This window comes from Hemitrygon akajei, chromosome 12, assembly GCF_048418815.1.
Source record: "Hemitrygon akajei chromosome 12, sHemAka1.3, whole genome shotgun sequence".
NCBI classification, from domain to species: Eukaryota; Metazoa; Chordata; class Chondrichthyes; order Myliobatiformes; family Dasyatidae; genus Hemitrygon; species Hemitrygon akajei.
The window spans coordinates 27,369,836-27,386,010 of NC_133135.1; the positions used below are offsets into that span (position 1 = coordinate 27,369,836).

The window sequence follows — 16,175 nt, forward strand, 5'->3', positions numbered from 1 at the left end:
TCCTCCACACTGCCAAGAGTCTTATCATTAATACTAATTCTGTCCTCAAATTTGACCTACCAAAGTGAAGCACCTCACACTTATCTGAGTTGAAGTCCATCTGCCACTTCTCAACCCAGTTCTGCATAATATAAATGTCCCACTGTAACCTCTGGCACTGCTCCAGACTATCCACAACACACCCAACCTTTGTGCTATCAGCAACCTTACTAACCCACCCTTTTAGAAGAGATTTAGCTGGGATTGTTATAGTTAGATTACAGGAGGTTGTAAGGAAATCTGAAGAATTTTTGTTTTTAAAAATATTTTCACTGTCAGTGTAGTCATGGGAGAAATCCATCTGTAACACTTCGTGGGAAGTTGGATCAGCATCTGAAAGCATTAACTTGCTGCACTTGAAGTGGAAGGTGACTTGAACTTTCCTCCTGTGTGGGGCCTGTACCTATAACCTATAACCAATTCATGATAATGCATTCTAAAAGAATTCTCTTCTTCTCAGTCCTTAATCAGAATTGGGGAAAATTCTGATCATAACCAAACTCTGGCCATGTTCACAAACACACATTCTTTGGAGGTCTGTTGGATGATGGTCAGGTGTTTGAAACTTTTCTCCAGTTCTGCTCCCTTCCAGTGTGAAAATGCTGATGTCACTTGGTTGTTATAATACTTGTCTAATTTGTGATCAATTGATAGAGCTTTAAATGTGGGCATTTTTGGCTGCATGGTATTACAATTCTGCAACTAAGCCAGAAGAGCAATTGGAAACCTTGGAAAACTTAGATTGGACAATTTCTGAGAATGCTTTCCAATTCCTAACTTGAGCAACATTGCTAACTATTTGTTTTCAGAAGGATTAAGTGTTTTGTTTTTTTTCCCCACAGGTGAAGAAGCCCTTGTTACTCATATTTATAGTGTACCTGTGTGGAAACTTGACATTTCTGGTAGCGATCCTTGTGGGAATTGGCCAAACATAACATTTCATTTTGCAATAGAGACAGTTACAGATCTTTCAGTCACTGGCTTGGTATCAAAGTATCACATGAAGACTTCAACACGAGTCATGCCCCAACAAAACACTTGAGCCAATTTGAAAAGTCTGTTCCTGGTTTTTGTTTACAAAGGATTGTTTATGGTTGCAGAAAGATGATGATTATTAGCCTGCCAAGATTCTACAGTGAGCTGATGAATCCCACCTTTTTGAAGGTCAAGAAGGGATTTAATTGTCATACCCATGAATGTCTTACAAAGAATTATAAGTAATGATTGTATGCTTTTTTTAATTTTTAATATACTCATCAGAATGGTGATGATGTCATGTGAGGAACTGATGTAAACTTCTAAAGCAAACTGAAATAGTATGACTATCTAAATTGGTAGTTATGAAGCCTTGGCCCTAGGTAAAAGGTGTTGTTCATTGAAGTTAAAACAATTGTGAAGTGATTCAGAGTACTGATTTACATCCAAAGCATCTACTGTGGTTTAATTGATAATTTTCCTTCACCTTTTCCCTAATGGCTTCCTTGACTAATCCATTCAATGATTTGTAAATATGGGTGTCTTGGCCTTGACTTTGAACAATAGAACAAGCCCCTTCAGCTCTGCAGTTGAGCAGTATCACTCTGTTGTTGCTCAGGGTCGATGGATTACAATGTAATTTCAGAGTGACATTTCATCTGCATCATTACTTTTGATATTAATGATGGAAGCTCCACACAATCAGGACTTTCAGAAGCAATTAACTAGATTGTGCATATTTTGGACAAAAGAGCCTGTGATGTAGACTACTGTGCCTGAAATTAAATCTTGTATCTGATCATTATCTTGCTATTTGTAAGATGTACATAATGGATATTTAAGATTTTTATTGATTAAAAATTATTCTCAATGTTTTATTTCATTTTTAATATTCTACATGTCCTTCAATGTCTCGTGTTCAGATGTCTCCATTTTAAATAGAAATGATTTGGTGAAAGATTGATTAGTAACAAGAGGCAGAGCGCACTAAAAGGAAGATATTTAAGAATGGAGATTATAATTGCAAGTGAAATAATCCAGGGGAGTGTGCTTCAACACAACAGGAGATTAGTGTGGAGGGAGTTTAGAATAAATTTTCCCATGGGGGAATTCGGGTTTTACTGAGTTTGTGTACAAAATAGTGATACAGTAGATTGTATATATCCTAAACAACATTTATTTTTCTCTTCATGGACCAACAAGTGTCTTTATTTTTTCAAAAGAAAACTAGCTTAGAAACCAGTTTGTTTCCTCAATTTATAAAATCGGGTAAAATATAATACAATGACATTTTAAACATAGAAACAGAAAATCTACAGCACAATACAGGCCCTTCGGCCCACAAAGTTGCGCCAAACACATTCCTACCTTAGAAATTACTAGGCTTACCTATAGCCATGTACCTATCTAAAAGTCTCTTAAAAGACCCTATCATATCGGCCTCCACCACCGTTGCCGGCAGCCCATTCCATGCTCTCTGAGTAAAAAAACTTGTCCCTGACATCTCCTGATCCAAGCACCCTCTGATCCTCCGCAGTGCCAAGAGTCTTACCATTAATACTATATTTTGCCATCAGTGAATGGTGGTGCTGGCTAGAAGGGCTGAATGGCCTACTCCTGCACCTACTGTCTGTTATCTCCTCTGTACCTACTCCCCAGCACCTGAAACCTGTGTCCTCCTATGGCAACCATTTCAGCCCTGGGAAAAAGCCTCTGACTATCCACAGGATCAATGCTTCTCATCATCTTATACACCTCTATCAGGTCACCTCTCATCCTCCTTCGCTCCAAAGAGAAAAGGCTGGGTTCACTCAACCTATTCTTATAAGGCATGCTCCCCAATCCAGGAAACATCCTTGTAAATATCCTCTGCACCCTTTCTATGGCTTCCACATCGTTCCTGTAGTGAGGTGACCAGAACTGAGCACAGTACTCCAGGTGGGGTCTGACCAGGGTCCTATGTAGCTGCAACATTACCTCTCGGCTCCTAAATTCAATCCCACGATTTATGAAGGTCAATACACCGTACGCCGCCTTAACCACAGAGTCAACCTGCGCAGCTACTTTGAACGTCCTATGGACTCGGACCCCAAGAACCCTCTGATCCTCCACACTGCCAAGAGTCTTGCCATTAATACTATATTCTGCCATCATATTTGACCTACCAAAGTGAACCACTTCACACTTACCTGGGTTGAACTCCATCTGCCACTTCTCAGCCCAGTTTTGCATCCTATCAATGTCCCGTTGTAACCTCTGACAGCCCTCCACACTATCCACAACACCTCCAACCTTTGTGTCATCAGCAAACTTACTAACCCATCCCTCCACTTCCTCATCCAAGTCACTTATAAAAATCATGAAGAGTAAGGGTCCCAGAATAGATCCCTGAGGCACTCCACTGGTGACCAACCTCCATGCAGAATATGACCGGTCTACAACCACTCTTTGCCTCTGGGCAAGCCTGTTCTGGATCCACAAAGCAATGTCCCCTTGGATCCCCTGCCTCCTTACTTTCTCAATAAGCCTTGCATGGAGTACCTTATCAAATGCCTTGCTGAAATCCATATACACTACATCTACTGCTCCTACTTCATCAATCTGTTTAGTCACATCCTCAAAACAATCAATCAGGCTCGTAAGGCACAACCTTCCCTTTACAAATCCATGCTGACTACTCCTAATCATATTATACCTCTCTAAATGTTCATAAATCCTGCCTCTCAGGATCTTTTCCATCAACTTACCAACCACTGAGGTAAGACTCACTGGTCTATAATTTCCTGGTCTATCTCTACTCCCTTTCTTGAATAAAGGAACAACATCCACAACTCTCCAATCCTCCGGAACCTCTCCCATCCCCATTGGTGATGCAAAGATCATTGCCAGAGGCTCAGCAGTCTCCTCCCTCGCCTCCCACAGGAGCCTGGGGTACCTTTCATCTGGTCCCAGTGACTTATCCAACTTGATGCATTCCAAAAGCTCCAGCACATCCTCTTTCTTAATATCTACATGCTCAAGCTTTTTAGTCTGCTGCAAGTCATCACTACAATCACCAAGATCCTTTTCCATAGTGAATACTGAAGTAAAGTATTCATTAAGTACCTCTGCTATTTTCTCCCGTTCCATACACTTTCCCACTGTCACATTTGATAGGTCCTATTCTTTCACGTCTTATCCTCTTGCTCTTCACATACTTGTAGAATGTCTTCAGGTTTTCCTTAATTCTGCCCACCAAGGCCTTCTCATGGCCCCTTCTGGCTCTCCTAATTTCCTTCTTAGGCTCCTTCCTAGTAGCCTTATAATCTTCTAGATCTCTAACATTACATAGCTCTCTGAACCTTTTGTAAGTTTTACACAAAGAATGATTGTATAAAGCTGGGCATATGCTGTAAACTTGCACATATTATAATTTCCATTCCCAATCTGTTCATGGGCCTGTCTAAATGCCTTTTAACTGTTGTTTTTGCAAATGCTTCCACCACTGTCCTAGCTGTGCACTCTGTAACTTTTTAAATTGCCTTGTAAATCATTGCTCTTCTCCCCCCACCCCCAATCTTTTAACCATACCTTCTACAATTTGACATCTCAATTTTGGGGAAAGAAGACTCTGTCTACCATATCTATGCCTCTCGTAACTTTATAGACTTCTCAGGTTGCCCTTCAGTTCCAGTCCAAAGGATATCAGTTGTCCATCCTCTCCTTGTAGTTAATATTCTAATTCAGGCCTTTCCAAAGCCTCCATTCTTCCTGTAACATGGCAAACAGAACTGCACACAATCAAAATGTGCTCTAAAATCTGATAGATTAAAGTCAGTCATGGATATGAAATAGTGATAAGTATATGGAGTTAAGACCATTAGACATGCAAGCAGAACTGAGTCATTTGGCCCATCGAGTCTTCTCCACATTTCATCATGGCTGATCCATTTACCTCTCAACCCCATTCTCCTGCCTTCTCCCTGTAACCTTGCATGTCCTCATGAATCAAGAACCTATCAACCTCCACCTTAAATACCAATGACCTGGCATCCATAACTACCTGTGACAATGAATTCACACATTCACCATGCTCTGGCTAAGAAAATACCACTTCCTATTGTCACGTATCCCGTAACTGGATCACTTACCAGCAAAGATATAGAGGTCCATTGAAGTCTGATGGCACTATCTTTTAGAAGTTTTTATTTATAAAGGAGCACAAAAGTAAGGTTAATACAAACATTCAGATAACATACGTCGTCAATACTCAATCTAAAGCGCAGGTATAGTAATAATCAATAAGAAACAAGCTCTATCGTTGTTTAGGGGTAATATTTTGTCCCATGTAAATATAAAAGTCTCTCGAGGTCACTGCAGTTCCACCAGCTGCCGTCTTTTGGGTATCGTGGTGGTGCACTTTGTTGGAGAGAGAGAGAGATAGGTATAGAATGGAACAGTTACCCGGTGGGTTTTCCAACCTTTATGAGTTCGATCCGTTGGAGTCTCGTTGGGGGGTGGCCGTTCACTTGTGGCCTCTCCTGTAGCTAAAGCCGTTCTTCCGTGGTGAGGTCGCCAATCCCAGGCAAGGAAAGGACGCACATGAGTTCCCCCCACCGGCTGTCGCTATTAAACGCTGTCACAGGATTTCTAGCGTGTCTTCTGGTGTGTCTGAGGGGCCGTCTTTACAACCCCTCTTTTATCTGAACTCACGGGGTCTCAGATGTCAATCAGGTTGGGATGATGCAATCTCTCTCCGACTCTCCACCCACGTTGCCCTGAGGGTATACACGTAGTACAGTTACCAATTCACAAAGGTGGCTCCAAGAGACAATGACCACAGTCGCCAGCTTTTGCCTTGCCGTGAAACGAGGGACACCGCACGTATCTTTCTCTTCTCTTGGGTCATTGACCCCCCCCCTTCACTAGGACTCTTGCGATTCTCACAAAGGAGGGGGCTGGGATCATAACACTATCTGGTTCTAAAGTGACATCCTTGTATTCTGGGGTTTCGCCCTTTGATCCTAGATTCCTTTGTTATAAGAAGCCTTTCAATCTTGGAATCATTTTCATGAACCTCCTTTGAAACCTCTCCAATACAACACCTTTCTTAGATGAGGAGCCCAAAACTGTTCTCACTATTCCAAATGAGGACTCACCAGTGCTTTATTAATCCACAATATAATGTCTTTTTTATATTTAATGTATGCTAAGATTGCATTTTGTTACCATTGACTCGACCTGTAGTTATCCTTTAGGGAATCCTACATGAGGACTCCCAAGTCCCTTTGCCCCTCGGATTTTTGAATATTTAGAAAATTTCTATGCTTTTATTCCTTCTACCAAACTACATGACCATACACTTCCTCACACTATTCCTTGTGCACTTCTTTGCCCATTCTCTTAAACTGTTGAAGACCTTCTGAAGCTTCCCTGCTTCCTCAATGCTATCTGCTCCTGCAGCATTAGTAATGATGTTTCAATCTCTTCGGCTACCTCTTTCAGAACCTCAGGGTGTGGCTCATCTGGTCCAGGTCACTTGTCTACCTTTCAGCTACCCAAACACCTTCTCCCTAGTAATAGCAACTGCACTCACTTCTGCCCCCTGGCACTTTTGACCTTTTGGCACACTGCTCTTGTCTTCTACAGAGTAGACTGATGTAAAATACTTAGTTCATTTGCCATTTCCCTGTCCCCCATTATTACCTCTCCAGTGTCACTTACCAGCAATCTGATATCTATTCTCATTTCTCCTTTACTCTTTATACCTGGGGGCGGGGGGGGGGGGGGACATTTTGGTGTAATCTTTTGATATTATTGGCTCGCTCACCTTCAGATTTCATCTTTTCCCTCCTTCAGGCTTTTTATTTTAGTTGCCTTCTGCTGGTTTTTAAAAACTTCCCAATCCTCTAACTTCCTACTAATTTTTGCTTTAATATGCCCTCTTTTGCTTTTCTGTTGACTTTGACTTCCCTTGTCAGGATGATGCAACCATGGTTGACTTTACAATACTACTTTGGGATTTATCTATCCTGTACCTTCCAAGTTGCTCCCAGAAACTCTAGCCATTGCCGTTGTATTGTATTCCCTGCTAGTGTTCCCTTCCAATAGATTTTGGCCAGCTGCTCTCTCAAGCCACTATAATCCCCTTTACTCCAGTGTAATACTGATATACCTGGCTTTTCCCCCTCAAGTTGCAGGGTGAATGCTATCACATTATGATCACTGCCCCACCCCTCAAGATTCCCTTTACTTTTAAGCTCTGTTACTTTTAATTCAGGTTCATTGCACGACACCCAATACAGAAAAGCTGATCTCCCAGGGGTGTCAAACTCATTTTAGATCACGGGCCGGATTGAGCAAAATACAGCTTCATGCAGGCCGGATCAGTCGGACGTGTGCGAACGCAGCTTTCGTTGCCTCTGTTTTTTCAGCCTGCTCTCATGTGTCTCAGTCTCTGCTATAACTACAAAGAGTTTCACTTTACAAATTCCGTTTCTTATGAAGAAGACTGCCGAATAAACACTAAAAACCCTGAAAACCTGGTACCTGAATAAACTCAGCCTTAGCCATATCATACGCCATAGGTGCTTCGATTACTGGGGCCAGCTTTAATAGTAATTAGATATTATCTCGCGGGCCAAAGATAATTCCTTATTCCTTATAATCCCGGATTTGGCCCGCGGGCCTTGAGTTTGACATATATGTCCTAGCTGCTCAAAAAAATCCATTTCATAGGCATTCTACAATCTCTCCTTTGGGGACCAGTACCAACCTGATTTTCCCAATCTACCTGCATATTGAAATTTCTCATGATAATTGTAACATTGTCTTTTTACATGTCTTTTCTATTTCCCATTGTAATTTGTAGCCCACATGCTGGCTACTGCTTGGAGGCCTGTATATAACTCCGCTCAGGGTCTTCTTACCCTTGCAGTTTCTTTGTTGTACCTCCAAGGATTCTACATCTTCCACTCCTATGTCACTTCTTTCTGAGGATTTGATATTTTTTACTGAGTTAAGTATTGTATGTAATTAGTTTTGCTACAACAAGTGTATGGGACATTGGAAAAAAAAGTTGAATTTCCCCATGGGGATGAATAAAGTATCTATCTATCTATCTATCTATCATCTATTACCAACTGAGTCATATCACCCTCTCTGCCCACCTGCCTGTCGAGACACAGTAAATATAGGCAGCCATTTTTACATAACAAAATAGACTCGAAGGGAAAAATGGCCTACAATTTGTATTAAGCCCTGCACATGTAAGGCTAAGAGATGATCAAATCGAAGTATTTACTGTAATGAGAGAAGTTAATGGAAATAAGCACATAAGACACCTTTGGTAGCATTTCAGAATGCATGTGGAGGTAGAATGAGATTTGGGGTACTGATGGGCATTTGAAAGTGAAAAATCTGAAGAAAACTGGAAACAATAGAGGCAATCTGTCAAGAACACAACCCTTTGCTGTGGAGGTTGTGCAGAAAATTGCAGGATGTGTATTTAAAATGAAATATGAATCCATAAGATTTAAAGTAAGGAGTAAATGAAAATTGCCATTGTGGCCTTCTAGGCAGTGTCTTTACAAGATGGGTGACTGCAGCCTTTATCAATACTCTCCAAAAATCGTCAGCCTGGCCTCAGCAGTTACATAACCAGGAGTTGTGATGTGCACCAGCTGCTTATATAACCATCCACCATCTACTCCTGAGCCTGATCGATTGGGACGGAGCCTAAGCAGGTGCTACACCTTGCCCAAGGGTGACCTGCAGACCAGCAGAGAGAAGGAGTGCTTTACACCTCCTTTGATAGAGGCATATCTCCACCCTGCCATCTTGCATTATAATTGGGGAAAAAGTGATGATGTGGCAGAGTTCAACTAGGGACTAAGAAAAAGGTCAACAATGGGGTGTAAAACTGGACAACAAGCAAAAGGGATTGTTAATGGGCTGAAATACTATGGAAAAAAAGATGGATCTGGAGGAGGAGTAAATGGTTGAAAATGTATGAGCTGTTTTTATTCCAAACAGATTTGGCAGTGACAGTGATCTGAAATTGTTGAAGTTGGTACTGAGTACTAAAGGATATAAAATGAAGTGAGAAGAACTGCTATTCCTTAAACTTAATCAGAATAGCTTAGTAGGCCAAAGACCAGGATCAAAGTTTGAAGTAACGTTATTATCACATACTGTATATGTCACCAAATATTACCCTGAGATTAATTTTAATTCACAGAACAAGAAAGTACAATTCTTGTACAATTCTACAATGAGTTGGATGATCAGCCATGATCATACTGAATGGTGGTGCAGGCTCGAAGGGCCGAATGGCCTACTCCTGCACCTATTTTCTATGTTTCTAATCAAATCAATGAAATACTACACACAAACAAAGACTGACAAGCAACCAACATGCAAATGAAGACAAACTGCAATACAAAAGAGAAACAAACAAGCAAACAGATATTGATAGATGGATAGAAAAATAAATAAAAATGTGAGTTGTAGAGTCCTTGAAAGTAAGCCCATAGTTTGTGTTGAATGATCAGTTCAGTGTTGTAGTGAGTGACGATTTCCAGGCGCCTGGTGGTTGAAGGGTAATAACTGTTCCTGAATCTGGTGATGTGGGATCTAAGGCTCCTGCACATCCTCCCCGATGGCAGCAATGTAAAGAGAGCATAGCCTGGATGGTGGGGTCCTAGATGGCAGATGCTGCTTTCTTGTAGCAACGCTCTTTGCAGATGTGTGCTCAGTGGTGGAGAGGGTTTTTCCTGTGACGAGCTGGGCTGTATCCACCACTTTTTTGTAGGCTTTTCCGTTCCTGGGCATTGGTGTTTCCATATCATGCCGTGATGCAACCAGTTGAGATACTCTCCGTTCTGCATCTACAGAAGTTCATCAGAACTTCTGAAGGAGTAGAAATGCAAATTAAAATTATAATGAAATGAAATGTCAGGATCATGCATAGCAATTGAATGGAGGTGTTTTGTGTAGCAATGGCCTACTCTACATTCCATCCCACCAACTCTGAGGGTAGCCAATAAAGGTTCCAAAAATGTGTATACAGTAGTTAGTGCTTCATCTGGGAATGATATTTGGAGCCTTATGGTGAGAAAAAGGCTGATATTTTGGAAGATTAGTATATTGTCATCAAAGGTGATAGGGTGAAGCCTAAGAGATTAGTTAATGAAACTGACACCAGTTTATACTGTGGCAACGTTGGAGGTAGTGGATTTTTTTGAGAAGTAGATTGAACTGCATGCAAAGCACATGAATTTCTGAAATAAAAAGATAACAGGAAATAATGCAGTTCAGCCAGCATTTGTGGAGAAGTTATCACTCAACTATTCCCACAACCTATGATCTCACTTTCAAGGATTCTTCAGTTCATGTTCTTGATATTTATTGCTTATTTATTTATGTATTATTACTATTATTATTATTTCTCTTTTTCTTTCTTTTTACACATTGGTTGTTTGTCACTCCCGTTGGGTGCAAGCTTTGATTTTATTGTGTTTCTTGTACTTACTGTGATTGCCCGCAAGAATATAGATCTCTGGGTTGTATATGGTGACATATATGTACTTTGATAATTAGTTACCTTTGAACTTTGAAATTAATGTTTTGGTTAATCATTTGCATTTCCTTAAAGAAATGTTAGATGGCAGTAAAATAAAAATAGCTGCTTTTACATATATTTACAAATCAGAATCAAGTTTATTGTCTCTGACATAAGTCTTGAAATTTCTTGTTTAGTGGAAGAAGTGCACTGCAGGTATACCAAAGCACTATAATCACAATATAAATCAACAAATTAATTAATTAATAGAGTAAAACAGGAATAGCAAGCTGATGCTCATGAGTTCATGTACCATTCAGAAATCTGATGGCAAAGAGGAAGAATTTGTCTCTAAAACTTTGTGTTTGAATCATCAGGTTCCTGTACCTTCTCCCTGATGGTAGTAATGAGAAGAGGGCATGTCCTGGATAGAGAGGGTCTTTAATCTTGGACCTGGGTGATCTGCAGTCCCCACTGTGCTAATTTTAAAGATTGCTATGCTTTTTAAATGACTTCAAAGTTCAAAGACTTGAAACAGTTTTCTTACAGCAGTCTGGCTGCATATTTCAGCCACAATTGATCTGAAAAGGATTATTTGATGATTCCATTGGGAACAGCACACAAAAAGTCACCACACTCGTTGATAATTAATAATGTAGGACTACAAAACTGCCAAAATCAACAATTTATTTCATCTATTAATAGGTTGAGACTGCCAATGACATTGGCAACATAAGTTACTCATTGTTTATTGTTCTTGCCAAAGTGAACCACTATAACCTACATAATTCCCATAGTATTCTTGAACAGGGAAATTTTCAAGACTTTGATTCAGCAGAGATAAAGTAAGCATGATGTAGTTATTGAAGGAGGTGGCTCACTCATGTTATTGTTCTAGGTGTCAGAGATTATAAGCTTGGCAGGTACTGTGGGAGTTGTCTAAACAGCATATTTTGGAGATGGTACATATTTTAGCCACTGTATAGGGGAGTGGAGAGAATTCATACATAAGATGGTGAATGGGGTGCCAAACATGTGGCCTACTTTGTCCTGAATAATCCATGGCTTCTTGAGAGCTGTGGCAGCTTTCCTCACCTAGGTAAGTGGAGACTGTTTACACTCCTGACCTGCTCCTTGTAGATGGCAGAAAGACACTGAGACATCAGGAAGTGAGACGTTCTCCACAGGACACACAGCTTCTAACCTTCTCCTATAATCATAGTCTTAATGTGGCTGTTGTAGTTGAGTTTCTAATCAATTGAGGCAGCCAGGATGTTAAAGGTGGGGAACTCAGTTGTGCTAATGCCGTGGAATGTCAGTTCACAATTTTTCAAGATGACCATTACCAAGAATTACTGTGTTACTTTGGCAGGTATAATATCTACCACCTATCAGTCTGTATTTTAGCGGTGGGATGCTGTGTGGCCATGGTACTCAGACCATGGAGGGTGTGAATATTTTAACTGTTGCTTGAGGTGTCAACGAAGAGCGCTATTTTGTTCTAGATGGTGTCAATTATACTTGAAGTGCAGTCATCCAAGCAAATACAATAGATTCTATCACACTCCTGCATTGTCTCATAAGTGATGGATAGATTTTGAAGAGTCAGAAGATGAATCAAGTGAGAATAGTCTGCTTTGAATGCACTTTGGTAAATATAGTATCAATGTAATAAAAACAAAGTGATCCAAATACTTAGTGTGTTAGTCACAACCACCAGAAATTCAGCAGATACTGGAAATATTGAACAACACACACAAATGTTGGAGGAAGTCAGTCACCATTTAATGCTTCCCTCCTACATAGATGCCTGGCTTCCTCCAGCATTATCTTTGTGTTGCTGCTTGCTTGATCATTTAGTTCTTCCTGCTTGTGAAGATTTGCTGTTAAATTACTGGAACCCTATTTATGTAAATACAAAGCCTTTTAAAAGAAACACATCTTGCTACTCCAAATTATGGACATCTGCCTCTGACTCTCAATCAGATGGGAGATTCCAAGAAAAAGTTATTGAATAAAGGTTAATAATTCTTTGCAAAGAAGCTGATGATTACAGGCTATTTTAAAAAATGATTTTATATTCTCTGGTCACTGCAATTTACTTTTAAAAAGCTGAGTTCACCACCCCACCTAGACTTCAGTGGAATTTGTTCCTCTCCACAGATACTGCCTGACTAGTTGTGTTCCTCCAGCATTTTATGTGTGTTGCTCAGTACGTTAGTGAGTTAACATGCATGTTAACATTACACGTCGGTGACCTTTCACTGCAGTGAGAAAGATTAAGAAAAGTTTTGAGAGGATGACACATCTGTTTTCATCATGATTTGAAGCTTGTTGTGGACCATTGTTTAAGATGCCATGATGTAGCTGATGTAAAATGAGGATTAATTCCTGCATACAAAGTTCAGAGTTCACTAAAATCCTTCATGATCTTAATTAAAGTTTTTTTTAAGGTCAAAACAGGCCACATATTGTGGTTGTTGCTACTCCCGGCAATGTTTTGGGATTTAATTTTATGCCCATTGTGTGGAAACCACCTTGCAATTCAGGAAATTAAATTTTAAAAAATTGCAGATATTGGAAATCATGTATAAACCGGAAATTGCTTGAAACACTCAGCAGGTCAGACTGCTTCGGAGGAAAGAGTAACTACGTAGTTCAGTTCCATGTCCAGGATGCTTCGTCAGATCTGGGAAACAGAAACTTGTCATTCAGGAAGCAGTACTTTGGCCCCCTGGTAGTGACAGCTAAGAAGGATCCGAGTGACAACTTTTCTTATTGCAGACAGTAGGGAAATCTCTATGTAGCCTTCGCACTTGGAGTGATCTTTTTTGAAGATGGTACAATTATGGTGTCTTTGATGTCTTCTGGCATGCGCTTCTCTTGCTAGACGACTATGAATTTGAAATTTAAATTACTCTCAGCTTTTGTACTTCAACAGGGAATCCAGTCTGCTTCAGAAGCGTTTTTTTTTTGTTTTATCAGTTGCATTTGGTCGTTCAGTCTTCTTACCGTTCTGGAGCTGGTAGCCCCGCGAGTCAATACCATAAAAGGGCAGCATGCGAGGCTGATGAAACTGCAAAAGCTTTCCTGCCATCTGGTGGTCACTACTGGAATAGCAATGACTGCTTGAAGTAAAAACGTATTCCACCAGTGCTGCCAGGACAATCAAGGACAAGACCCACCCAGCCAACACACTTTTTGTCCCACTTCCCTCCGGGAGAAGGTTCAGGAGCATGAAGATTCGTACGGCCAGATTTGGGAACATCTTCTTTCCAACTGTGATGAGACTGCTGAGCAGATCCTGACCCGGATCTGGGCCGTACCTTCTGGACCTGACTTGCGCTACCTTATTTCCCTTTTCTGTTTTCTAATTATGGTTTTATAATTTAATTTTTTATTATATTTACCTCGATTTGTACTTCAGGGAGCGGGAAGCGTAGAAACAAACATCACTGTGATGATTGTACGCTCTAGTATCAATTGTTTGGTGACAATAAAAGTAAAGTAACCCTCAGCAACACACAAAATGCTGGAGGAACTCAGCAAGATTTGTGTATGTCACTCAGGGCTCCCAGCATCTGCAGAACTTTTTGTGCTGAGGGCATCGAACTACAATTCTCAGAGTCCTGGCTGATCGCTTCCGGTGGGGAGCTTCCGGCCAGTGTCCATGGCAACAGCATTATTTACAAGAGCAAGAAAGCCGGGTCCTAATTGCAAGAGGATCGAGAGTGACAGAAGAAAAGATAGAGGGTGAACAAGAGAGTAAAGTCGAGAGATAAAGAGCAAAAGACAGATCGACAGAGACAGACGGAGAGAGTGTGATAGTAGAGGGAGAGAGCGAGGAATTGTTAGAGACACAGAGATAGTGATAGAGGTAGGGAGATTAAGCAAACAAGGGAACTTCATTGAAAGTGATAGTGTGAGTAATAGAAAAAGTAAAGGGATTAAGATAGAATAATAATGATAAAGGAGTATTAAAAGGTGTGGTGCGTGGAATTTAGAGAAAAAGTGGTTACTGCAATTAAAGAAAGAAGGAGGGTAAAGGGAAAGTGTAGAACAGATTGCTGGAGACCTGCAGAGGGAGCGTGATCGAGAGAATGCAGTGGTTCGCTGTGCATTAGATAGAGAGTGAGTTAGAGGGAAAACTCTAGTAGATAAAGATATTTGTGGGAGCACAATAAATTTTAGACATAAATGTCATTAAAATGAGACAGGCTTGCTAGAAAGAAGAGGAGATAATGTTAGAGAATCTATGACAGGTAGGAAATATATCAGAGGTTATATGAGAAATGGTGTACAGCATAATATTGAATGATATTTAGAAAATCATAGAAAGGGGAACATAAAGTGACAGGTTATTGAGAAAGTGTAAGTGATAAATACACTGTGTGTAAAGAATAGAGGTAGCAAGAATGTACAACAGAGAGGAGAAAGACAAAGTGTGCTAGGGATGTGAATATGCAGTTTATTTGAATGATTGATACCAAATAGTATAGATAAAGAAAATAATATTGGCAGTAGTCCACAATGACAACTCCAGTGGTCCAGGCTCATCATATTTTTGGTTTTCAAAGCTCTGTTGTCAATAATGTTTTTTATTTTGATGATCAAAGTATAATATTCCCTTCTGGGAGCGGCTGTGTGCGTTACAACATTGACCAAAGATGGCAGAAATTTATTACAGGTAAGAAGTGTTTTTAACTTGGGAACATTTGAACTTAGCCAACTGAAAAATATAAAACAAATACTTCGATATTCAGCTACTCACAGGAAAGCAATATTCAATCAAAATGTCAGAATTTATTTATGCCTCGTTTGTCTTCAATTAAAGATCATTTTGGTGATTTCCAATATTTATTCGGAACTCCTGTGTAACATCCAGAATTTTTGAAAAAACAGTCTTCTGATTTGCAGTTCTCATGCACCAAGGGGAAATTTCTATGGATTAAACTGAAGAGTACTGGAGAAATAAATGATTGAGCAAAAATGAACACTATTTTCTAGTATATTTGATTTCAACCTATTGTTTCAACCATCTTGAGGTAAATTGATTACCAGCCTAAGGACCACGAAGAACACAAGGTACCATGTATATTATCAATAAGGTGTGACATAAATGACATACAGCAGTTTGAACTTGCAAAAGGAACAATTATTAAAGGTTAAAGGTTGTAGCTGCTTTAGCCAGTTCCACTTAAAAGGCAGTTTAAAAAAATCCTTACATCCGTAACAACGTGGTCTCAGGCGTGAACTCCTTGCTTAGAACTGGTGTGAGTTCTACAAAGAGTTACAGACCCAAACTTTGCTTTCCCACCGATGCTGTCTGGCCTGTTGAGATCTTCCTGCATTTTCCATTTTTGTTTTAGTTTTCCAGCATCTGTATTTTTATTTAGATTTAAATTAAATCCTGGTTAATCAATCTTGAAGTTGACATTAATATACGTTGTTATTTCAGAGTAGATATGAGTTTCCTTGTATTTGCATGGATTCTCTATGATCAGAGGTTCTTTACATTGGTATTCAGTATTCATTTACTAGCATTGGCAGAAATAGTGATGAAGTATCACATTTTGCACTGAGATATATAAGTTTATTTTTTATATGCTGATCCACTATC

The 16,175-nt window shown here is 40.0% G+C and overlaps 2 protein-coding genes across 3 annotated transcripts in view; both read left to right on the forward strand.

The window, feature by feature from the left end:
* LOC140736822 (putative ferric-chelate reductase 1) overlaps positions 1-1,904 on the forward strand; it is a 43,163-nt gene extending 41,259 nt beyond the window's left edge. For both annotated transcript variants that reach the window (XM_073062766.1, XM_073062767.1), the window contains exon 16: positions 882-1,904. In XM_073062766.1, coding sequence (XP_072918867.1) covers positions 882-974 — 93 coding nt within the window. In that variant the 3' untranslated portion in view covers positions 975-1,904. The remainder of the gene's footprint in view (positions 1-881) is intronic.
* A 12,364-nt stretch (positions 1,905-14,268) lies between these two features.
* Positions 14,269-16,175, forward strand: part of cfap57 (cilia and flagella associated protein 57) — a 75,044-nt gene continuing 73,137 nt past the window's right edge. The window contains exon 1 of the mRNA XM_073062762.1: positions 14,269-15,242. Within this exon, the coding sequence (XP_072918863.1) occupies positions 15,086-15,242 (157 nt within the window). The 5' untranslated portion in view covers positions 14,269-15,085. The remainder of the gene's footprint in view (positions 15,243-16,175) is intronic.